This window comes from Tachypleus tridentatus, chromosome 13, assembly GCF_004210375.1.
Source record: "Tachypleus tridentatus isolate NWPU-2018 chromosome 13, ASM421037v1, whole genome shotgun sequence".
Lineage (NCBI taxonomy): Eukaryota > Metazoa > Arthropoda > Merostomata > Xiphosura > Limulidae > Tachypleus > Tachypleus tridentatus.
In genome coordinates, this window is record NC_134837.1 from 56,284,078 (window position 1) to 56,311,464 (window position 27,387).

The following is a 27,387-nucleotide window of genomic DNA, read 5'->3' on the forward strand; positions in this document are numbered from 1 at the left end:
AAGGACGGCTCAGGTTTCTCCTCCTTGTTGGGGGTTGTGCAGTAGGCTAACAATTTACTCACTTAAAAAATCAGCCTGTTAATGAATCCGCAAGCGATTCTATGCGGCCCTATGTTCCTTCATGGAATTGAGAGGCATAATAATATAAAAAAATAATTATTTTGATGTTCATTATTTTTTTTTCTGTTACCAGTAAACGTTTAATAAGGTAATTTTTGAAACAATCTCTTGGATTTTTATAGAATGAAAAAACAACAATGTGTGACTTGTCAGTATTCAGTTGAGTTCTAGTTTTATAATCAAAAACAAATTTGATAAAACTACATACGATTATGTCTTGAAAAATAATTAGGATTTTAGCGCTAAGTGCACGATGTCACAACTATTTATACATTAACATTTTAAACTTTTCCTACAGAATAAACATACCTTTGGTTTGAAAGTGGGTAATATAGAATGTATTTATACGCTCTGCATAAGCACGCGGCCCGACATGGCCTAGCGCGTAAGGCGTGCGACTCGCAATCCGAGGGTCGCGAGTTCGCGCCCGCGTCGTGCTAAACATGCTCGCCCTCCCAGCCGTGGGGATGTATAATGTGACGGTCAATCCCACTATTCGTTGGTAAAAGAGTAGCCCAAGAGTTGGCGGTGGGTGGTGATGACTAGCTGCCTTCCCTCTAGTCTTACACTGCTAAATTAGGGACGGCTAGCACAGATAGCCCTCGAGTAGCTTTGTGCGAAATTCCCAAACAAACAAACAAACAAAGCATAAGCACGCCTTATGACTAAATACTCTTATTATTGAAATGCAACGACAATCCACCTTAACGAAAAACCGAAGATATATATTCTACTATATTCCATTTGTATCATACACATTACATACACGAAGGACTTTCTAGTTCTTGTTCCTTAACTGTTATTGTCCGTGTAATACAGCGTGTTTCTCTTCAATAACTATCACCATAGAACGACGTGTTTCTCTTCTATAAGTATCAACAGAAAGCAGTGTATTCTCTCTAAATGAATAAAACCCAACCAAATGAGGGTATTATAACGTGACACTCAGACTCACTTTTCACTGGTAAAATAGTAGCCCAACAGTTGGCGATGGATACTATTAGTTAGTTGCCTTCCTTCTAGCTTGTTTATCATTACAAAAATGGGAATGACTAGCGCAGATGGCCGTTGCACATTGTAAGAAAGGAATAAATAATTTATCAATATAGCTTATGTTTATACGTTTTACTGAAAAAAGATTATGAGGCTGTCTAGCTTCCTAGTCGTATAATATAGAATACTTTACATAAGAGCAACCACTTAATAACATAATTCATACCACTTTAGTTAACACAGAAGATTGTATAACATGGAATATGGGGCAAAATAGCAGACATTGAATAATATAATCCACACCACTTTAAACACTGTGTGTTAGATATCTCTTTTACAGAATTAAAACATTATGTAATTATTATCATGGGCATTTTGCCCATTATCAAGTTTAATATGGTGATTTTAAAACTTGTTTTGAAGCTGAAAATGTTTCTTACATAACTCATCTGTAATGTTGGAAAAACCTATATTATAAATCCTGTGGTCCACCATTTTTTATTATTCATCAGTTACCTGATACTTCTCATTGTTGCCTAAAGTCAAGCATTTATCTGCACACCTGGTGGCAAAGCTCAAAAACTCTAATGGCAGGTGTACGCTACGATGGACCTTTCAGAATCTTGTTAAACCAGCTACTAGTGCCAATATCTACCTGTTTTTGTACTAATTTCAGAAAGTTATTCTCGTTTCCGCGTTCGCATTCAAACACACGTACATAAGATTAACGTAAACTGGCAATTTTAACCATGAAAGCTCGTACTGACTGGTTATCTAAACTGTATGAAAATAAAACCTGAAGCATATGAATAAATCAACATATTAATTTCGTACACGAGATAACTCTCTGTGGATTAAACAACCTTTTCTTTTAATATCCGCCTATTATTTCTCAGAATATGGTAAGTTTATTTAAGACCCCTCCCTTTAACGTTCGTGTGCATAAATGAATTGTCATAACAGCACGTGCTTGAAGGGCAGGTGGAAGCTCCGCCCTAGTGACACGAGTAACGTACTAATTTTGCAGAATGTTTCGCACCGCGTTCGAGTAAACAGACATTGTATAAGATTAGAAACAGTGGGAAATACGTTCATTCTATGACCTTTAAGCCTATTTGTAATATAGCTGACGTTCCGCTGTAACAGGCGATTTATTTTTCTTCAAGAGATTTTTACTAAAGCTGAATTAAGTTTCTCAGGCAATCAAAATATCGCCTTTCTGTGAAATGAATACCGTCCGCTAACATAATTATCGTCAGTAAAAATAAAAAATTACTGGGGACGCTCACAGGCAAGTAAATTAATCATAAAATAAAATGCCTAATTTTTGTGTTAATTCATTTGTTACGAAACAGGAGTGCGACCTGTCGTGATGTTAATTTTTTGCGGCCTACGACAATTATGGAACTACTATTTCAATGTAGTAGATTGCTTTGATAAAGATTTATTTTTAGATTACCTTAGGAAATAGGAGAATTGAACTGGTCACTACAGTCAACCAGGAGCCGGTATTTCAAGCACTCGCTATGAAAATAGTTAGCTGTGCGGGCTGTAGCCGTCCGATTCACGATCGCTTTCTCCTTAACGTGCTTGATCGTTCGTGGCACGCGAACTGCGTGCGTTGCTGTGAATGTGAATGTACTTTGAGTGAGAAGTGTTTTTCCAGGGAGAATAAATTATACTGTAGAAATGACTACTTCAGGTAAGTTAAAAGAGAAAAATCTAATAATTAGTTTTATAGATTTTAAAAATACATAATAGTAACTTCCATATTTTTATAAGAAAGACACCGTTTAGATGATTATAAATGGAAACTAAGTCACTGTAAAAAAGGATGAAAATATATGTAAATATATTCACTCGACATTTTTTAAAGTTTTTTTAAATCACTCACTGCATGAGCATGTAGTTCATATTTCTCTCGAAATGTGGTTTAGAATTATATTCCCGATTTATTTAGAGCTTAGATCTAAACATGGTATAAGGTTGAAAATTTTCAGGTTGTGGGTGTTTCTTAAATGGTACTTTAATATTAGACTAAAGATATGAATATATCTTGATGAACATTCATCATGTTGCTTTCTCTGTCACTTCTTTGTTCTTTTTTAAAGTTTTTATTGGTGGTTTGTGTTTTGTTATCTAGCAATATACAAGTCGCACACAATTATTAATCCAATTGAAACAGAACGAATGCATGCTTACCAACGCAAAAAAAAAAATTAAGATTAATTTTGGATAATTAACTTAATTAGTAACATAATGATGAATACTTTGACATGGTCATTTAGTTCAATAAAAAGACTTATGCTAATTTCCTGGATGAAAGTATGTTCTGATAAAGAAACATGTTTATTGTATGTTTCAACCAATAAGTAATTTAGAATATTTCTGCAACACGAAACTGTTTTATGTTGTGATGGGACAACAAATTCGAATGCCAATGAATTTTATGTAAAAAGGAATTAAGAAGCTAGCAAAATAAGTTAAGTATTAATTGAAACAGTAAACTTTTTTCTAATTTTCAAACACTTCTGATTTTCTTTTGCTGCCCATGTAAAAAATATTTCAATAAGAATGTAACAGTATAATATAAAATCACGTAATTTCATCCATCAGTTTTTAAATAATATTTAATCAACAGCTGAAGATACAAGTAACGACTTTCAATATAAATTTGCAACTGAGTGGCTCACCGGTAAGATTGCAGCCTGGCGACGCTAAAATTCGGGATTTGACATCCATGGTGGTCTGAGCAGAGATGGTCAATTGTGTACAGTTATGTTTAACAACAATAAAAAAACGTAATATTATTAAAGTATTAACACCTAAAGGTAAAAACAGTATCTTCCATTGCAACTATATGGAAGTATCAACTGCTGAAGATAAATATAGTGTCTTTTATTGTCACTTTATGGATGTATAAACAGCTAAAATTAAAAGTGGTGTCTTCCATTGTAACTACTAACTGAGTACATAACTCACCAAAAATATACTTAATACATCTTTTTATGAACTGAATGGACCTCTGTGAAAGAACTGATTATATCAAAATATTAATACGTTGTCTGAAGAACTGACTATATTTTTGTGCTAACAGTACCACTGTTTCAAATCCTTAATACCATTTCTTACGAACTTGCTCTGGTATTCTGTCAAAACCTTAATATCTTTTCTCAAAAACTGATTATACCTTTGTTCCCGAATTGGCTTAATACCTTTTCAGGCGAATTGACTCTAGCAGTTTGTCAAAACATTAATATATTTTCTCATAAACTAATTGTAGCACTCTATAAAACCTTCACTTTCTCACCGACTAACTGTAACTGACTAACACGAATTTCTTACTAATTGACTGTACCCCTGTGCACGAACTGACTATATTAGTGTGTCAAAACTTTAATATTTGTTCTCATGAACTGGCTGCAACACATTGAAAAACCTTGTTAAACTTTACATAAAAATACAACTACTGTACTACAAAATATCAACTACATATTCTTGAAAACTTAGGGCCAATTGAAAAGTAATATATTTGATTTCCACAGAAAGTCAGATCACAATAAATGACACTCTGCTTCTTGAATAAAAAAGATACAGTGAAGCTTAACCAAGTGTGAAAGGGCATGGTGGTCAGTTAGATCATATGTCCAACATAACTTTCAACAGTGCATTGAGAAAGAAAGACTGCGGAGTTGAGAATTTTACTTTCTAATTCTCTGTTCAAGCACACAAAATGTTTTATTAAACAAAATTAGCTGTAGATCTTGCTCGATTGTCACTTAGGATGTGTTACTAGTACTGAAAGGCTGTATGAAAAAGATTTGGTTAAATAGTAACTAGAACAACTAACTTAAAGATTCAATTCAATAATAACCCTAATATTTCTGTTATATCTGATTTTTTAGTGTCAATTAGTGCAAAAAAATGTTTAGATATGCTTAGAAATACATGCAAACATTGTACTGCACTGAAACGTTTTGGTCGAGTGGTACTAGTTTTTTTTTAGATTTATTTGCTCGCGTATAACTCTTTGGCCGACCGGATGTTCAAATCTAGCAAAATTGCTATATTAAAATATTCAGTTAAAAAAGAACTAGACATTTTATATTAAAAGATTCAGCTAAATCATAACTAGGACAGTTTTATTACAATGTTTTGTTTAATAATAACTAGAACATTTACAATAAAGTATTATGTTAAGTAATAAATAGACGATTGATGTTGAAATCTTTTGTTAAATAATAAATAGAATCCTGTATTAAAATACTCTTTTAAGTACAAAACAAAATGGTTATTTTAAAAGTTTAGTTAAATAATAAATATAACGTTTATATTAAGATATTATTTGAACTATTAAATAAAACATACTTTAAATTGTCCCCCTTCCCCCAGTGGCACAGCGGAATGTCTGCGGGACTTAAAACGCTAAAAACCGGGTTTCGTTGCTCGTGGCGGGCACAACACAAAGAGCCCATTGTGAGGCTTTGTGTTTAATTCAAAACGACAACAAATGCCTAATTAAATAATAACTAGAAAGTTTATGTTAAAATAGTCAGGTAATAACTAAAATGTTTATATTACAATATGTTGCAAAGTAATAAATAGAATAGTTATACTACAATATCCAGTTAAATAACAAATTGACCTGTTGTATTAAAGATTCAGTGAAATAATAATAGAACGTTTGTATAAAAATATTCAATTAAATAATAACTATAATGGTAGTATTAAAATATCCCATTACACAATAATTGGGATGTATTCTCAAGATGGATGTTATGGGTATTAAAACTTTAATTAAAATAAAATACAGAACAACTTTTGGACCTTCTCGGGTCTTCTTCAGATTAAATGTAAGGTTATTAATTAGTATAGGTATAAAGATATTCCTTTATATTGGTGTAATTTTTCATTTTAGTTGCTGTAAAAGTAGGGTTTCTTTGTCTTTGGATTTCTTTGTACTTATTTCCCTACTTAGTATGTCAGTGTTTTATGTTTATGTTGTACTTATTTGACTTGCAATATTAAAAAATGTACGAAAGTGTTTGCTTGTTTTCTTGAATCTGGTTTTCATTTTTCTACTCGTTTTTCCGATATAGAAGTCGTGGCAGTTGTTGCTTTGTATTTTATAAATAATGTTGGTGTGGTGTTTGTCAGTATAGTTTTCACACAGTATGGATTTTAGTTTTGTACCTGTTTTGTGAATAAATTTGACGTATATTGGGAGTGTCATGTTTTGTTGTAGGTTTTCACTACCACCAAAACTAACTTTATGTTCAATGTTCAAAACTACTTACAAATAAATAGCTCAAGTGTTGGCAATCTCGTGTCACCAGTTCTATCTAACATTTTCATGAAAAAAAATTGAATCTCAAGCGATCAGTTCAGCCTTACACCTAACACTATACTGGTACAGATATGCTGTATCGATACACAATTCAAAACAGAAACATGCAAAAAAATCACCCACACTGGACTATACATTCACTGTGACTCAAAACATGAAACAAAGCAAAAGCTCAACATATTAACAAACCGAATAAACACACCACAAAACTATGCTTACTTGATGAAATTAATGATGAAATCAACAAAATATATTTCATTAAGCATGGTAGCGTTCAGTATAAGCTAAACAAATCATAATTCTAATGTAAACAATGTTAATATTATAGCTTGAAATTAGTTTTTTTCTAGAAATCTGATGTTTGATTAGAAAGCTAAAGTACGGCGAAAACAGGAATTATTAGCCTATAGTAGATGAACATCAGAGGACTGTAACATGTAGGATAGTCAATGCTTGGTACACTATACAATCACTTTATTCAGGGAACTAACCCCGATATTATAAATGAAGTGAAGAAGTAAAACCAAAACATATAATATTAAAGTTTATCACACACATTCATAGAATACACTAACTTTCAGTTAAAGGGAAAACGCCACAAAACAAGTAATAGAAATATTTTGTAAAGTAATGCAGGAATGGCAACGCCTAAAAGAATACAAACATGAATATAGGGACGATAGATGGCTGTAAATATTTCTTATGTTCTTTCCTTACAATAGGTTCCTCAACATTAAATCCTAAGAAGTCAAGGTTATAAGCAGTGATGATTTATAATCTACTTGTGTAGAGCCTGTCAAAAATAACGACCCAAGTACAACACCTACCCCACCCCATAGTGTACCCTAACCTTACATTTCATAGCTAACTGAAATAAATACGTTTTCAGAAATCAAGCTTGACCAACAAAGAGGCAGAAATGTGCAGTTGAGACAGCCAAACGTCGGTAAATGTCTTTGTTAGCCAATCAAAATTAAGATCATTCGCGAAATTAATTTTTGGCGTATTCATAGAACAATTATTGGTAAACAGTAATTAAATGTAACAACTTCTAATATGTAGAAAAGCCATTGCGTTTTGGCAACTCTACATTCCAACAACAGTTTTATTTCATGTTGCTTAGCAACAAAAGTATTACCTAATAACTCTTGTGAATTACAATTATAATCTTCTGAAAGAGGTTCAGCAATCTTTTAAGACTTAATTAAGTTGGTTTAAATAAAACGTTAGTCTGCATTATAGTTAAAACCTCTAATGGTCTAATTTAGAAGATAATATTAATTATATTAAAATATTAAAGTGGTGTTTACCCTATGTTTTATTCAAAACACGTGAGTACATAAGTCGTTAGTGTGTTAGTTATATCCCTACAAAATGAAGATAACCTCATTTTCTAGCTATTTCATAGAGCCAAGTTATTTAATTTTTGTTGTTCCAAAAATTGAAAGTTAAAAATATCATTTAATCGCAAATCTTAGTTGTTATTTATCAAATTGTATCTGAAATAAGAGGAACACTGTTTTAACCCTCATTATTGGTCATTCAATATGTGACATATGTACGTGTGTGTCTCTCATTTGTTACTTTGACCTCAATCACATAGTTTCATACTGTTTATAAACGATTTCCATATCTCAAGAAAAGATATTAAAGTTCCCTGCAAAGATCGCAGTAGAAGATCTTTAGATGTTTTACTCATGTTGAGAGCCGTTAACCGAATGCAGAACTGCTTGTAAACCACTAGTACATTAAACAAAACAAAATATCATCTCAAATAAAACAGGCAACCATTATATGACCATTCTGTCTCGTTACAATCGTAAGGAAACTTCTTCGAGATTAAGTCATATGTACGTAGCTACAACCAGATGTCATCTCAGTGCACAAACAGTTAGAAACAGACTCCTCAAGTCCAGCTTATCCAAGACATCCAGTGAGACGCATCTAACACACAGCAAGGCACAAAATAACATACCTGTAACGGTGCGTAGTGAAGTCTAATGAACCAACATGTGGAGCAGTATTGTTTTTATGGATGAGTCGCTTTTCACCCTGAAGCCAGATAAAATACACATACACATATTTGTTATAAAACTTGAAACTAGAACCAATCTTATTTTTACGAATGAATCTAAGATGTGACGCATATTTCGGTGGTGGAATTATAGTGTGAGTTGGAATAAGCAAAGGTAGTCGCTCCAGAATGGTGGCATTAATACAACCTTTGTACTGCCTTACGCTGAATCAATTGACTGTAACTTCAGCCTAATGAATGGCAACTACTTTGAAAAAGTGATTGGTACATTTCTTAACAAACAGTTGATTGACTTAATGCAACAAGAGGCATGCATAACGAACTTTAATACCATCGAATATGCGTAGAATACAATTGGGAGAGATGTTGTATTCCGTCAAATGACTCCAGATGTTAAAGTTGATCTGGAAATGCTCTTTCAGACGAGTTGCGAAGAATACACTTTTATTTTAAGCATACCCTATCACTACCAGACTGTTCATGCTAATCTGGGGCCATCATACTTTATTATGAACTGTAAAGATCTTAGGCCACATGTACGAGTGTAGGCTGAACAGCAAACCATTCGTATCTAATTTCATATGATAGACCATCGGATGCTTGGTTTGTATAAGAATGATCTAAAACGGTGGTTGACATTATTATATAACATTTTAATCGTAGCTGTAATGTTATAAATATTAAACATCCTCTATTTTTGTTCTTCAAGATTCACACTGTAGATGTCACCATCAATGAATAGTATTTAATGTTTTGTGTTTAAGAGTTCTTTAAAGATACTTGTTCTTACTTTTAATTATACTGTTGTAAAGTATCATAACTCTCACGTAAAACCAATGAACGAGTCAAGAATAAAGAAAGTTGACGGGGACGCAGTCCATAAGATTTCGGTGACTCAGTGTACCTGTGTGTCCAAGGTATTACTCCAGTCTTTTTACCCACCTCAACTGGGCGCAAGAACAGCAGTTCCTTCGTAGACTGAGCTGAGTTCATTTACTGTTAACAACCGGAAACATTCATTGGTTACGTTATAAATGCCAATCTTCTTGATAATAAAAAAGAAAGGTATTTTATTTCTTATAATATTTAGCGTTCAAATTGTGGGTGGAAGGTCGACGTTTGGAGCCACAAAAACCGCTGAACATGCCTCAAATTTTCAGCAGGGTTCGGATTCCCGTCCGAGCAAACATGCTCGTCCTTTCAACAAATCCCACTATTCGTTGGTAAAAGAGTAGCCCAAGAGTTGGCGGTGGTTGGTGATGATTAACTGCCTTCCCTCTAGTCTTACACTGCTAAATTAGGGACGGCTAGAGCAGATAGCCCACGTGTAGCTTCGCGCGAAATTCGAAAACAAACAATACTGTGACTGTTATTCCCGCTATTAAGTTAAGGATAGCCGAAAGTTGCTGATTAGCGGACTGCTATCTAGTTGTCCAATCTCTGGTTACTAGTTCTAAATAAGGAAACGGCTCTCTATGCTTGAATCTTAGTGGTCTGTGACCTGGGCGTTTAGCCCATGTATTACATAAAGTGGCGTTCGGGTTAAAAATACCAATATCTACCGTATGTTTTTCAAAACGTTTTACTGGTTACTAATCCTTCAAGGATAAAAAATTTAATTTATTAATTTGTCACTGATTTAACTCACTCGAGGATGTACGACAAAGAGAATCGTTTATAGCGACAATTTTATATGTAAAGTCCGAAGTATTAAGTTGATAAAATTTGTAGATGTATATTTGAATGTACATTAATATTATTTACACACAGATGCAGCAAAATGAGCGCTTAACCTATCTATCTATCTATCTATCTATCTATATATATATATATATATATATATATATATATGAAGTATAGAGGCACTAACTACACTAAATCATTATTGTGTATGGAGGAAGGGCCAACAGGCCTGACACACACACCAACAGGATGAAAGTGACCTACAGTGATTTTCGTCATGTTACAGATCACAATATCTAGGGTTCGAAATTTCACCTCACTGAATACGCTCTGCATTTTAAATTGTGTACACGTTATGAAAGTCAGCCCCATCATTCGATTCAAAGAGGCGAACAAAATCCTTGTTGCATTGGGTGCTGATAGCTGGGTGCCTTTCATCTATCAATAAGTTCAAAATTAGGAAGCTTAGTCCACGTGCCTCATAGTCTTAGCCAAATATTTGCCTGTTTTCTATATTGATGTCATATTCTACATGCATGAAGTAGTTATTAAATAAATACCCGAATAATATCAGAGAAGTTAGCACATGATCCGAGTTGTTACTCTAGTTTGTAGAAGTTGTTTTGAGCATTTGTTCATCACACATACACATGTTTTGTAAAAAGGGTGATTCTTGATATGATTCTTTTCGAAACAGATCAACGTTTTGTTGAGATAGTTTTTTTTTGTACATGATGTAGAGTCTTGTTTTGTTGCGTGCTAGATGTTCTATGGCGCCAAACTATTCGAATGTCAAGAAACTGTACGAAGCAAACAGACTTTGTCAGAACAATAGGATACCTCCGGTGTACTGTATCCAAAATATTGAAACTTTACCGGACTACAGGAAATGTTGTTTAAGGAAACCAACTACTGTTGCTGAGTTGTTTCGTCTACTAGTGACAACTTGAATGCAATCACCATGGATTACATCGATAACTTCATCAACAGCATGCAAAGTCGCCTTACGGAGACTATTAGAGTACGAGAAAGACCAGCCAAGTACTAAGTGTTTAATATCAACTGATATAAGGTTTGCAGACGATATGTACAATACTTTGATGTTGTATTTTGTCATTACACATGTTTTGGTAGCATTTTGTCATGATATGTGAAATGCTGATTGCACATCTTTCCATAGGTGTCTTGTAAACTTGTGTGCTATTGTAATAAATCACTCGTTGTGACCATAGGACAGATCTCATTATACAAATTACATATGTAATGTTTAACATAACATACATTTCTTAATTTGACAGCACTAAATGTTTTTGTATTTCTTGTCAGTAATGATTATTTTATTTCTTACAAAATATACAAAACTGTTTGTGACGATTTATAAGATTTCATTCAGGTTAAAAGTTTTAACTCCAGTTCTCTTATCCGACCAGTTTAACTAAATAGATAAAATGGGTAGATATTCTGTTCATAACCGGCTGAAACGCTGGAAAAACTAATTCAATGTCACAAGTAGATTTTTTGTCTTGTAGTCTTTTAATGTTAAGAAAGATTTTATATTTTAATTTCTGTTTTTTTTCTTTTTTGCTACTCAAATGTGTCTTGTGGCCAACCTTTTCTTTCTACTTGTTTTGTCTGTTCATTTGCCAGCTTGTCTGCCGTTTTATCTCTCCCTACTTACATTATTAACTATTTACCAGTTTACCTATTCTGAAAACCTGGTTTGGCATTTTAGTTACAGCACTTAACTCTCATTCTGCAGGTCGTAAACTCAAATCCAATCGTTGAACGTGCTCGTGTTTTCAGCTGTGAGGGCGCTATAATGTCACAATTAGTCAATTCCACTTTTCGTTCACAAAATAGTATTCCAAGAGCTGGCGGTGGGTGGTGTGATTAGTTGGTTTTTTTGTAATCTATCATTGCTAAATAATGGACACAGAGTGCAGATTGCCTCCGAGTATCTGTGCGCGAAATTAAAAACAAACAAACAAACTTTTCCATCTGTGTGATTGGTATGTGGTATGTGTGCGTAACCTGTATATTTTTAATTTATCGTTATGGGTCCGCCATGGCCAGGTGGGTTAAGGCCTGCGACTCGTCATCTACATGTTCGACCTTTCAGACGTAGGGGCGTTATAATATTACGATCAATCCCACTATTCGTTGGCAAAAGAGTAGCCCAAGAGTTGGCGGTGGGTGGTGATGACTAGCTGCCTTCCCTCTAATCTTACACTACAAAATTAGGGACGGCTAGCGCAGATAGCCCTCGAGTAGCTTTGCGCGAAATTCAAAAAAAACAAACAAACATTTGTCGTTATTTTCTGATTTTCACGTAAATGACAAGAATAGCTACTCATATAACATGGGAAATTAAGTTAATGGATATTTGTCAAAGCAACGTTGTCATAAGAGTTCTTTGACATTCTACATGGGGTTCAACACATTCAAGCATGTAGTTATCTTTCACATTTTGTCTTAGTCACTACAATTATTTTTACATCTATGAAATTACTAGCCAGCCAGTTTCATTTTAATAAAATATTCTGGTTGTGCTATCTTTCTTAGGCTCTGTATAATAATTTAGGCAACTAATTTCAATTTAATAACATATGCATTGTTTGCACCTTTCTCGTTTTCTGTTCTCTTGTAATTATTTTTCTAGAAATGATTATACGTGTTATAGACATTTTTATTATATTCACCTATCAATGTTCCGGATCAACATAGTCTGTATTTTTATTCGATTTTTGTTAAAATATAAATTTTTATATTTGTAAGTAAAATTTTTAAGTCCTTTAAAGATGCAAAATTAAGATAATTTCAATCGAACTCTTTCTTGAATTTTGAACATGACGATAATACAAGCCTTATTTGTAAGTGAATAATATCACACTGAATCTCGAAGGATGTAGTTTACCGAACATAACCTAAAGTTAAAAGACCCATAGTTTGATAAGATCTATGTGTATGTATGTGGCCTTTTATAACTGTCGAACCGCTAGACCGATTGCCACCAAAACTGGCAAGTGCCCTTTGAACTCCTCGGGGAACAACACAAAGAGTCAAAGTTTAGGTTTGACCTCCTTAGATCATCACTTGAAGACCAGGAATCGCTGTCTTGCATTGAACTAGTATGTCAGCTATAGTATCTAACTTAAAATAATTTAAATAAGCGCTTATGACGACGGGAACACAGGGTCAAATCTTGCTATGTCTCACTTATTAGATAAATTTTAGTAATACTCCAATTGATATCAACGGCCTGTACTGGAACTGGAATGCTTTGATACAGGATGTTCCAATTTCAACGTCCATGAGTTTCAGTTTCTTTTATTTTCCAGATTAGCTACTAATGATAATAAGGTATGACACACTTTTTTAGAACTAGCTGGAGTACTTATCCAATGAACGGAAGTTATGAAAATTCATGATTAATGAAAGGTTGATTATCTTAGGACATAGAAATTTTCTTTTATTACCTGTAATTGTAAAAAAAAACTTAAAACGCCCATAAAAACTGCAGAACAAAATATGAAATTGGAAATTCTCATATATCTACGCACGAACCCAATGAGTCCCCATACCAATTATGATTAAGATGCACGAATAAGGCCGAAGTAGGGGTAAATCGCGCAGAAACGGTCATAAAAACTGTTAAACAAAAAATGCAAAACTGAATTTTTTTATATATCTCCGCATGGACCTGTTGAACCTGTATATCAATTTCGGTGAAGATCCATCCACACCATTCAAAGTAGGTACATCGACATACAACAGACAGTCTGTTGTATTTATATAGACTAGCTGGAGTACCCGTACTTTGGATGGCAAAACGTCTATAAAGATCACAAAGTGTACAACTAGAATTTGTATAAATGTCCTTATGTATCAAATGAGCTTTCATACCGAATTTGTTTAAGATCTAATAACACCCTGCGAAGTAGTTACACAACAAGGCAAGAGATAGTTCCATTACATTTGTACAGATACTGCATGAGGTGGTGTTACTGTGTGTGATAACAATTACTGTTTCTTTTTATGGGGAAACACATCTTTATAATCATTTGAGAGAATGCAATAGATGCAAGTACGATAACTATACTTTCTCTTTTAGTACCGACGATGATTATTACATAACGTCAGTCTAGGACAAAAACGAAACAAATTAACAAACAAACAGTCCTCTAAATGTACAAAAAGCTCAGCGTAGTTAAAATATCCATGTTACAAATACCTAAAGTGTCGAAGTTCTAATTACATTCGATCGTTTGAAGTAAAAATATTTAAAATTTCCTGAAGTTACTGTTGTTTATTTGTTACTTTAGACAAACAGTTGCAATGCCTTTGTTGTTTTTTCCTGCATCGGATAACTTATTCTGTGAAACCACAGCTGACTGAAAGAGACATATTTCCAGTAAACCACTTTTGTTCTCAGAACATTAAGAACCCTGCCACGAACCTCACGCAGTCCACGTGATGTTGATTCACGTACATCACGATCTGCCTTTGTTAGTTGCAAATCATGGCCTGGAGATTTTCTTTTTTACTGTGACAAGGCAAGTTGAAATTTGGAGCAAGGAAACTGACGCCATGGAAAACCTCTAGCAGAATTTACTATTAGGGTTGTACGATGTTCTGATTAACTTTTGCATGAAAAAACGAAATTTGACAACCAATCAGTGGGAATGTGGGTCGTTTTGGATAATTGTTACACATTTTAAAGTCAGTATTGTTGTTGACTTTAGAAATAAACTACACTCTTTTTTTATCTGCAAAATACTTTACATACGTACATTCTTAGCACTTATAAAACAGTAATTTCCTATGTAGCATCAATTATAGAAGTGATATTATTGTGTACCTTTAAAAATTAACAAAATTAGTTTATATCTGATGTGTAATGAAAGTACCGAACAACACTTATGTTAATCGTTTTGTACAACGGAAATAACAAACAACATTATTGTAAACATATAATACGGTATATTGAATTTTCATCAGTTGCCTAAACGGCCGGTTGTGAAACTTTAAAGTTCGGATGTAACTCTCCCTATAGTTGAAAGGACGTCAATTTAGTAGCACCCATCACCCTATGAACTTTGTTCGGCTTTGAAACAAATAACGAGATAAGTTTTTCTCTTATAGCGCACTCGCGGCCGAAAGCGCGAGAATTATAAATGTTATCGTTACCACAAACCTTGGACTCTCGAAACGCAGCCCAGCATGAACAACCAATTGTCTAATGAAAGTTTCTGAACAAAACTTAGTGTCTTATAAAGTGTTAAGAAAACCTTATGCGAATCAAGTTTCTGTTCATTTCATTAAAAGATGAAACTTGTGCACGGTACCTTAAAACACTTGAATTCCTGATACTAGAATCGAGTCTATCTTTTGATCACATAAACAGAATTCCTTGGGTTATTTATCAAAGTGAGCTGAGCTATTTCACACCGAAGTGTGAAAGGGTAACTGGAATTGCACAAAAAACTTTTAGAGTTTCAGACAATATAATTTATGTAATCTATTCATTTTGATTTTCAAAAGGTCGTAGGTTGGGACTTTCGTACAGCTGTGAATCTCAGAACTTGTGAACCGCATTCGAATCCGTGCGTTACTACACAATACTTCTCACACTTTAAACTGTGGGTGTGAGAGATAATCCCTTATTATGGATGGTGAGCAGTAACTGTCTATCTTTCCTCTGCTCAGTAGTTCAAATTTCAGGACGGCAACAATTAGCCTCAGTAGCTTTGTCATAAGTACACAAATACTAAATGTTTTTTAGAAATACAAAGAAATATTATAGAGCTGCTCAAAGGAATATGTCTGATGAAAAGTTTTATTTCGCAGGTGATTGTAATTATGTGAAATGATACGACATCATACTGAAGAAATACGCGATTATTCAGATCTTTCCGATTGTGACGTGAGTCAGATCTAGAACTGTATGCCCACAGTTGTGAAGAAAAATATATGTATAATTACTGGCAATCATCTGGTATGGTAAAAGCATATCAGTAATATTTGTATCTACTTTTATTGTTGGGAAAGAAAGGTTTAGCTGGTTTACAAAGATGTGTCCAAACTAACGGAAGGATTTTATACATAAACGAGAGGCCTTTGTCGTCTGGATATTTGCTTTTAATTTCAATACATATCTGTATATGAACAGCGATATTTAACACTACATTTCAGCACTGTCACTCTTAGTGTACTGTGTACCTATCCTCGTGTTCTTGCATCAGAAATATATGTGTTTATTAATTTATGAATTTAAATAAAACACAAAAAAATCTTAAATTATGTTTGTTTGCTTTTAAATCGTTACAACACAGTTTTATTTGTGATGTCACTGAGTTTCAGTAAGATTATACTTGAGTAAATTGTAAGAATTGAAAACAGTAGTGTGTGCTAAATAATCAAATTATTTTCATTTTAGTCAGTTATTAATGAATTTCAAAAGAAATATTGCGTAATGTCCATAATAATTAATGGTTATCAAAGTTATGCAAGTAATAATAATGAACTTTGCTAATTTAAATGAAATCTGTAGAGGTTTTTTGACTGGTATAAAAAAATACAAATATCAACGTATATATTATCGGATATATGTTTCAAGAGGTGTAGTTCACTTTCTCTTATTCTCTTAGATCCCAGTACATTTACGATATACATATTGCTGTTTGTAAAAGCTCCCAATGTACCAGTAATAATCATTGGGATTTATAACACTAAAAACAGGTTTTGATACTCATAGTGAGAACAGTACAGATAGTCTGTTGTGTAGCTTCTTGCTTAATAATAAATAAACTTTTAAAGGCTCCCTCTGACGGATCTTAGCGTTATAAACACTTACGCTTGTGGCAAAACCGTTGGGGAACAAGTTAAAGGTTTGGAATAAGTTCACTTTGCTCAATATGGAGAACATACAAATTAAATTTATCGCAAAGAAAATTTCAACTTTATTTATGTTTTAATACGTTTTGTTGACCTGTTTTTAGAGCAAACAAGTAATTTATATAAGCAGAAATTCTATTAATAATTGCAAAATTGTTCATTAGTCCTTCCGCGCCCTGAATAATGTCAATCTGAAGTCTGAAAGCTCGAACTTTGTTTTATTATAGGTGCTTTGGAACCAAATGCTCAAGGTGTGGTCAAGGAATATCACCCACGGATTTGGTGCGACGAGCTCGAACCAAAGTGTTTCACCTGTCGTGCTTCACGTGCTTGGTTTGTGAAAAACAGCCGTCAACAGGAGAAGAACTGTACATACTGGAAAATAACCGTTTTCTGTGTAAAGATGATTATCTCCACAACCGCTATAGACAATGTAAGACAGTCTTATTCTAACGATTACCTAATCACGAATAATTTAAATTTAATCACACTCCGACAGTGATATTTATTTCCTATACATCTCACGAGCGTGTTTATATGATCCTCTTCTTAGCGAGTTATGTTGTACGTGTTTCACCTTGAATGTCCTTGACATGTTTCTCGATATATCTTGTTTTCTGTATTTTACTGGCCTGAGAATTTCTTCTAAATATAAGTTGGGAATAAGTGTAAGTAAAAGGCTGGATTGGTTGTAGTATACTGCGTGTGGTGACTGCTTGATTATTTATGTTTTTCTCCGCTAAGAATTCGACTTACTGTGAACGTTCATCTGATAGTTGCTGTTGGAACAAATTTCATCATTTATGTGAAAGCAAACCAGGCGTTATTGGTTTTTATCTAAGCCAGCTACTCGCGTATATGACTATTTAAATGTATCGAATTTTTAGTTAGTAGGACCAATACTTTGGTCAGTTTTGGTTTTTTGTACTTCCTACAATAATCTAAACCTAAAAAGAAATCGTTAGTACTGACGTTAAAAAAACCGACAAAATGTGATTACATCTTCTAAATACATGTCATAATAATTGCGAAAGATAAAAATACACAAATTGATACTTTGATCAGTTGCCGACGTGCGTGACTAATGTCCTTGCTGGTAGATAAGAAGAGTTATGTTCTGTTTTTGTTTACTAGATCAACTACTTAATATTTATTCGGTGTTTTGAAAACTGCAGCATGCACAAAATGGATAAGTCGAAAACTGCAAAATATTATTACAAGTGTTAATATTCAAAAACAAATTTTAAGCTATAGAAGTGTATGCATCCCAACATTCAAAAATATTTGGAACTAAAAATAAACAGAAAATTACAAATGGCTAAAGTATAATATTATATAGAATCCAGAACTATAGTGGGTTAATAATTAAAAGGGTGTAAACCAGGACATTGGAAAATGCTAAAATTTAACGATGCACAAACCCTAGAAAGATATATAATCAAAACAAATCCAAACATTACAAATGGTATACAACTAACATTTTACATATGCTAACACTACAGAAGACTGAAAACTAACAATATATAGATCTAATTACACATGTCATAAGGCATTAGTATTAGGTCTGTGACATTATTATTACTACATTTTTTGTCTAGTTCTTTAGGGATTTTCAATAATTAAAAGAGTACTAGAACCACAGTATGTTTGTCATGTCCAATGCTGACGATACCTTTCACTCGATACTAAAGTATTATGATAAGCATAATCGTAATCGTGCTTCATCAGTTCGTTAAAGGCATACAAACCATAACAACTGGATGAGACAAATACAGCGAAGTTGAAACACTCTTTTCAATTCTTGAAAATACCCAAAGGATTAGATGAAAAATAGTACTCAGAAATGTAATAGGTTTCATCCTAATGTCTTCGGCAGCATGTAGAAGACGTAAACACCATAACAATACACAGATCATCAATAGTACAGAAGTTCTACTACTGTAAATTATTTATTTGTTTCTCATATTGGAGTAAAGCTACGCAAGGGCTGTCTGCGTTAGCCATCCTTCATCTTCAGTTGGTGGTATCACGGCATTTTACTGCCGGCAAGTAATTATGTTTTCAAAACAAAGTATTTCCTTGCACAGTAAAGTACAAAATTTACAAAATTTGAAACAATGACAAATAGCACGTGCATACTCGTATGCTGTTATTTCGCGATTGTTAGTTTTGCAAAATTAGCTTGAAACCGTGTTTAACTTCTGTGTAATTTTTTCGCTTCATTGGTAGCTCTCTTCCTGCCAGGGCTTGTCCAATGATACCTGCACTTAAAATCTTTTCTGTTTTTTTAGTATTTCGATCAATTTAAATACGTTTGGGTGTCTTCTTTCTACAAGATGGTTCATTTCATTATTTGTTCTAGCGTCATCTAATGACACCGCGCATGCATGTTTCACAGTTCTATAGGAAACACTGGATGGCGTCTATCAACCCGTCGTTCCAGTCCTCGTATTCTTGAAACAGTCCACAATCTTGGATGCTCGTTGTTTCACTATTCTATCAACATCCTCGTTTTGTATTAAAGCCTCAAACGCGTTCATCCCTGGCCTGGTGGAACGAAAGCTAGTGCTGGAATGCAGAACACCCAAAATGCAAACTGTTCTTTTTCCTTCCGATATAGCAGTGAAAACCCGTGCGATTCTATTTGCCTCCATACACTTTGTGATAAATGAACGAAGTAGCCCGAGACTTGGACATTTTGAATTTCTTTCTGGAATGCGTTTATTATAGCAAGTTCAAAATCGCATATGCATAATGGGTTATTTGTACTGTAGCCTCTGCAAGGAACAAACCTGAATTTTATCGTTACACACCCTCAAGCATAGTATTAAACCTCCGTTAGGGAACGCGAAGGGAGATTAGGAAGGTATATAATACGACTTAACTAATTCACAAGAAGGCCCGGCATGGCCAGGTGGGTTAATCTGAGAGTCGCGGATTCGCATCCCCGTCGCACCAAACATGCTCGCCTTTTCAGCCGTGGGGGCGTTATAATGTGACGGTGAATTTCACTATTTGTTGGTAAAAGAGTAGCCCAAGAGTTGACGGTGGGTGGCGATAACTAGCTGCCTTCCCTCGAGTCTTACACTGCTAAGTTAGGGACGGCTAACGCAGATAGCCCTCGAGTAACTTTGTGCGAAATTCAAAGACAAACAAACACAAGAACTCTTTAGATCGAAATATGAGTGAGTTTTGATAAAAATGTATTAGGAAGATAGATATTCTAAAGTTAAGAAATAACAACATCATAAAAACAGCCTCGCTATGAAAGTAGTTTTCGTAGTTACGAGACTAAGTATCCTGAAATAAAGAAAATGTTTGTATATTAGTTTGGATATTGGTTTAAGGGTTAAGATTCTACTGATACCCAAATTTCAAGGGTAACTGACTCATTTCGGAATCCCAACTGAAGTACGGTTTCTTTTTTTTGAAGCCGGTATCGAGTTTCGTCATTTTGTATATTTCTTGGTAATTCAGTTTCAGTGTTTTATAAAAGAGTTACGTTAACTTGATAGTCTATGAGTTGTGAGATTATGACCTGACAAAGACGGGCGTCCGTACTTCTTTAAGGACATTTTCACTACTGGTCCCCCAGTAGCACAGCGGTATGTCTGTAGACTCACACTGCTGACAACCATGTTTCGATACTCGTGGTGGGCAGAACACAGATAGCTCATTGTGTAGCTTTGTGCTTAATTCTAAATAAACAAATAATTTCACAACTAATTGGTTCGAATTCTTAAATTATCATCAAATAAGATATCTTTATAGCATTTTATGACGTTTCTTGTCTCAGTTTTTGTCATTTCTAGTGACAAAAGCATTAACTTCTAAGGTAAATAAAACCATTGAAATCTAAATTCCTCAGTAAGTAAACTATCGTATGACCATTTCTAATCTTATCTTAAAAGAAACCTTACTGAGTTCACACATAGCGCTGAAATCAGAAAAAATGTTACTTTTAAAAAGTGATCCTCTTTGAGATAGTGGAAATAAGATTTATAGTGCACGAAAAGCTGTATTGCTAATCATAAATATTATGTTTTCTAAAAGACTAGAAAGAAATATTGGGGAATTTTACGTGGTTATGTTTTTAAGTATTTAGAAACATTAAGCCCATGAAAAATCAAACCAAACCTTTTAATATTTGATTAGCTTATACAGAAGAGAGTATTCAAACTAGTGTTTACCATTTCATTTTCTTATCTAAAAATCACAATAACATAGTTGAAAGTATTGGTTAACTAATTTAAACTATCTTCTTTTTCTTTCCCCTTTGATTCTTTCAAATGGGTATTCGGGACGTCTTACTAAATCTATCGTTCACGAAGATGCCTCAGATATCACACTACACGCTGTTTGGATCATTCTAGTCACCCAGCAGTCTCCTATTTCCTCAAGTACCCTTAACATGTCTGGTTCAGCATTCACAACAATTTTCTCAATAGATACTTCTGGCTCGACAGTGACATTTGGGGTATTGTTAGGTAATTACACTTGAAACGAAGTTTCCTCGTTAAACAGTACCTCAACGTATTTTTCACATCTCTTATTTACTTCCTCTGCAGTTACTTGCATTTGCTTACCCGTCCTTGCTATTTGTAAATTGTAAACAGATTTCACCCTCTTTGACTCACTTCTGCATTTACCAGTTTTAAACATTGTCTTCCTAGCTGTGAATACATCATTATCCAACTCTTCATACGACTCATCTGATGCTCCTTTTCATGCATTCCTTGTTTCCGTTTTTGAATATTCCTCTTTACTTCTCTGTGATGGTTCTAATTCATGCTGCATTATTGCCTCTTTTATGTATTTCATAATTTCCTGTCCTACATTGCTCCATTATTCCCTATTATTTATCTTCGCGAACTTTATCCTTCCACACACCTCTCTGGTTATCAAATCTTCTTCTTGTAGGTAGTTCCATTCTTCTTTTGTTGTTTTCAAGGATTCAACTGGTTGTTTCCCTTACAAAAATTCTACAAATAATTATTTATGTGGTAACAACAATTGTGCTTGAAAAGTAAAAAAAAAGAGACCTGTGTTCACATGAAATTCATATTAAATGGTGAAAGCTGAAGGAATAACATAAATAATTATTTGTAGAATTTTTGTAGAAAAGCCAGATAGCCAAAGGTATAGTTATAACAGCAGTAACGTGAGATCACAGATAGATATGCTGCTAATGTGGAAAGCACAGTGGAAATGAATGATAATTTATAAAGTTATTTCGAGTAAATTGGTTGCTTTGGCTATCTGGCTTTTTAAGCCATGTATTAACCACCATCTATCCAATGCATATTTAATAGGTCCTGTCCTTCCACAACTGAACTTCCCTTATTTCTTGCATCCTGTCCAATCTTGCCAAACATGTGCATGCATAGCTCCCAGGTTTAATAAAAGCTCTTGATATCTTGCGATATCTGTCAGCTTCTGAAGTTCCACTCTAAAGATTTTGGCCAGCAGTATGTATAAAATTAGCACGTATGAGAAATTTTTGTATTAGAATATAACACTATGTAACAGTAATTTTGTTCCTGGATAGTATGTGTTATTTCTTAATTACTTATGTTGTAAAAGTACAGAAAATGGCCATTATTCCCTTCAAACTTTGCTTTTGTGACCTGGATAATGAAATTGAGAAATTAACCTATTTTCTATGTAAAAACGGGCAAATTTGCACATTTTCATTTACATAAGGTCTGAAAAAACAACATATTTACATTTATTTATACTAAAGTTATACAAAAATGTTTAGAAGTGAGTAGTTTCTCGAGATTTGCGACTGTAATGTAAATCACTTTCATGTATCAGCCTCCAAGTATAGTCTCCCATCATGTTTTCGTTATACACTCCTTGGTAGCGACGTTCATAGTCTAATATATCTTGCTGGAAGCGCTCGCCTTGCTTCTCTGAGTATGCTCCCATGTTTTCTTTGAATTTATCAAGATGAACGTCAAAGATATGGACTTTTAGAGATACCCTGCAGCCCATTTTGCCGTAGTTATTCACCAGAGCCTCAACCGTAAGTTTCGGCCTTGTGATTGCCTAAGAAGCCCTGAACCGTTGCGACAAAGCTGCCCCAAGCTTTTTCTCCTTCATACTGAGCTTCTTGGGGAATTCTGTGCACTCCAGAATTTTCTTTATTTGTGGTCCAACGAAGACACCAGCTTTGACCTTTGCCTCAGATAGCTTAGGGAAGAAGTCTCGAAGGTACTTGAAGGCTGCAGACTCTTTATCAAGAGCTATGACAAATTGTTTCATAAGACTCAATTTTATGTACAATGGTGGGAACAACACCTTCTGGAGGTCCACTAGTGGCTCACACTTGACATTGTGCCTCCCCACAGAGAACTGGGTCCATTGTGGCCAGGGATTCCTGTTGTAGTGCGCTTCGACATCCCTGCTGTCCCAAAGGCAAACATAACAGGAAAACTTCGTAAAAAAGCTTCCCTGTAGACCCATCAGGAATGCTACCATTTTGAAGTCTCCAATAACCTCCCAGCCATACTCATCATACTTCAAGGCTTCTAGCAAGATCTTGACGCTGTTGTATTCCTCTCTGAGGTGCACCGAAAAATATTTAAAATTTAAAAGTTAAAAGGTGTAAAATTTGTATAATATAAAATCTTACTATTAAAGCAAGCAAAAATTGTCCGTCATACCTTCTGGAGTTTTCTTGCAGTGCTCACAGGTAAAATGAGGTGCCCAGGGTTTGTCTTGATCCCCATTCTTCTTCTTCATGTGTCAAATCTGAGGCAGACATCGACGACCATGGCATGCCAGACTTCTCTGTTGTCAATCCTCCTTATCAACTCGATGTTGCTCATTGAGTTCTTGGTGACATAGTTATTGAGGCTGTCGATATATTTAGTTCTTTGACACCCTCTGTTTTTCCTCCCTTCTATTTTTTTTACATAGCATCTGTTTCTCTATCCCATTCTTCCTACAGATGTGTCCTAGAAATTCCATTTGTCTCTTTCTTATAGTTTTCATGAGGGACCTTTTGTATCCTGCCAGTTTTATGACTTCCACATTTGTTTTTCTTTCAGTCCATGATATTTTTAGCATCCTTCTAAGGAACCACATTTCAGCAGCTTCTAATGTCTTCTCTGTATGCTTGATCCCCCATAGGGATGCCGAAATATGCTTTGTAGGATTTACACATTTTATCAGATGCTGTCACAGAACACTTTTTCGCTCTTGTCTTGGAAAATTGGCCATATAGATGGCAGAATGCGTCTGGAGAATGTTTGCAGCTTCTTGATGCCATCTCTGATAAAATAAGATAGGTTTATGGGTTCACTAAGGCAGCTAGAACTAAACTGAAGTGGTGAGTGGTGAGCCCCGTATATATATAATATTACTATGGAAAGTTCTAGAAAATTCTAAAAGGTTCTTGAAAATGCTTGTAAGTTCGAGAAAATTTCTACTCAGCACTGAATCTACCTGGAATGTTCTGGAAAATGGTTAAATTTGAAAACTTCATTACCCACATCACAAAAGAAAAGTTTGCAGAGAAAAATATGTCTTTTCCATTTAATTTAGGGATAAGCGTTTGGGAAATAACACTTTCTACCCAGGAACATGGAAAAGTAAAAGTTTTGTTGCATAGTGTAATCAAAGTTAGGCCTATTGTTAGTCACATAAAACAATAGTGAGCGGAACTTGTAGAACAAAACTAAACAAAATGTGGACTAGAGTTAGCATTATCGTATATACCAAATACTCTGAAAGAACTACCAAAGCAATAGAAACCGTTAAAACACTGGTTTGAGAAATGGATTGTTTCATTGTTATTAAACACATTGCTACACACCGATTTTTAGTGTCGTAAGGCTGCAGACTTACCATTGAGCCACTGGGGCTTTAGGAGTAGGATTATTTTATAAAAGAAAACATAATATTGAATGTTAGTTAAGATATAATGTGTGCTAGAAATGAGATCGATAATTTGTGGATAATAATTAAACAACTAAAAGACAATAAAAGAGAAATAAATGTGATACTAACAGGATAATAAAATATCCTTAAACAGAAATAGATGTGATAATAACAGGATAATAAAATCTCCTTAAAGAGAAATAGATGTGATACTAAAAGGATAATAAAATCTCCTTAAAGAAAAATAGATATGATAATAAAAGGATAATAAAATCTCCTTGACAAAAAAGCAAGATGAACGAAGCCACACACAATATACAGAAGCATAATAACAACAACATTACAGAAATACAATAGGTCGTGTACAAAGTTGAAAGGAAAATAAAAATTACACCAAGGAAGTACAAAAGGACATGAATGGTAGGATAGACATCTCATAATTGAATTGGCAAATGCAAGGATCAAACCAGTTACTATCTTCAAATATGCTCATGAATTTCAACCTCAAGTACCACTAAGTATATCATGTGGAATAGGAGAAACCATCTGTCGTCTGATTTATATCTGCTACTGCTACTTTTAAGTCATCTCTACTACAGAACCTTCCTATATTACTCCAGCTACATCGTTATCTGAATATAATTATGAAATTTGTCTGGTCAGTTCAGAAACATTGCTCAATGTAAAAACCAAGAGACTATGGTAGAAAGACATTATGGGAGTAATACCATAAACAGTTTGAAATATTTAAAATAATCCAGTGAGAGGATGGAATTGTGAACAGCAAGCTATTCTTGACATATTCCAACTAGTCAAATTTTAACAACATTAATCAGCCTTCCAAATGTGAGCTGTATTAACTATCATACATTCGTGATACTTATCAAACAGATTTGGAATGTTACGAAAAAAGAAATTTCAAAAGTAAAGCTTAGGGAATAAAGACTAGATATTAACTGGAAAGACTTTTCCAGATGCTACATATAAAATAGTGGATTCGTTTTCACCTGGAAATGTCATGGATAACATAGTGAGTGAAGATATGAGAATCAGAATAAAGCAAAGTAGGCTTATATCTTTGCAGGAAATTATTTTATTTACACTGATAAAAAACGATACCATCAAGGAATTGTGAAGTTACAAGATCAAGAAGTACAGAAAATAGTGCTAGAAGCTACAGTCAAAAGCCTTTAGAAAAACAGAAACTGTTCCCAAAAGATTACAGGAAAATGAAACTTTCGTAAGTGTGGAAAAAGTGGATATTTCAGCTAAGATTGTGATGAATAATCTGTCGTCGATAATAAATCAATGATACACTATCTTGAAACTCAAAATACTCCAACTGAGATAAAGAAGACGTTATTTTAAAGAAAGCAGCTCTCAAGTCAAAGGATTCAACGATGGGAAGTCTTGCACTACGTTGATTAATACCACTACAACTACCATTGTTCGATAGGAACTCGTAATGAAAGATGTGAAATTGCTTCCAAAAATGAAGTAAGAAAATTGATTTGTACATATAGCAAATGGTTATAAAACGTCTTCACACAACATGACCTACACGCAATTGACATAGGGGAAGAATGCATACTGAAAATAGACTTAGTGTGGGAACTAGGATGTGTCTTCAAACCAACTTTGAACAGCTTCACAGACAAGGAATTCCCTGTAACCCTGTAACTAAACGTCAACTCACCACTAGAGGTTGAATTTCCAGTGACAACAAAGATGGAATCTGTTTGTTTGTTTGTTTTGGAATTTCGCGCAAAGCTACTCGAGGGCTATCTGTGCTAGCCGTCCCTAATTTAGCAGTGTAAGACTAGAGGGAAGGCAGCTAGTCATCACCACCCACCGCCAACTCTTGGGCTACTCTTTTACCAACGAATAGTGGAATTGACCGTCACATTATACACCCCCACGGGTGGGAGGGCGAGCATGTTTAGCGCGACGCGGGCGCGAACCCGCGACCCTCGGATTACGAGTCGCACGCCTTACGCGCTCGGCCATAAGATGGAATCAAAAAGACAAAAACTTCCAACCACGCGCAACAGCAGAATACAAAAACATAACCTACACGTCAAAAGTGTCATTCACGTTGAATAGCTTTGGAAGTATATTGGTGGGAATATGACCAGCTGGTTATTTTCAAAAACGTCTTCACTAATGTTAAGTCAGTCTGCTGCACAAGATTCTTATTAGATCATCAGCAGAGTTTTAGTGGGATAGAATCCCCAGTTATTAGTTCAACCAACTACCTGAAAGGACGAAATGTAAACTAATGATAAAGGACTAGACATAATCCCGCCTTCATGTGGTAAATCATAGGAAAAACAATCCCTTTAAAATTTAGTGAACCAAAGTTTGGGGACAGGAAATTAGTAAAGAAATATATTTGTTGTTAATCTAAATTTTGAATGTACTTTGTTTT

At 34.4% G+C, this 27,387-nt stretch overlaps 1 protein-coding gene across 1 annotated transcript in view; it reads left to right on the plus strand.

Moving 5' to 3' along the window:
- Positions 1–2,158: 2,158 nt before the first annotated feature.
- The window catches only part of LOC143239445 (LIM/homeobox protein Lhx1-like), a 95,415-nt gene continuing 70,186 nt past the window's right edge, over positions 2,159–27,387 (plus strand). Inside the window, exons 1-2 of the mRNA XM_076480507.1 lie at positions 2,159–2,815; positions 17,300–17,505. Of these exons, the coding sequence (XP_076336622.1) occupies positions 2,640–2,815; positions 17,300–17,505 (382 nt within the window). The 5' untranslated portion in view covers positions 2,159–2,639. The remainder of the gene's footprint in view (positions 2,816–17,299; positions 17,506–27,387) is intronic.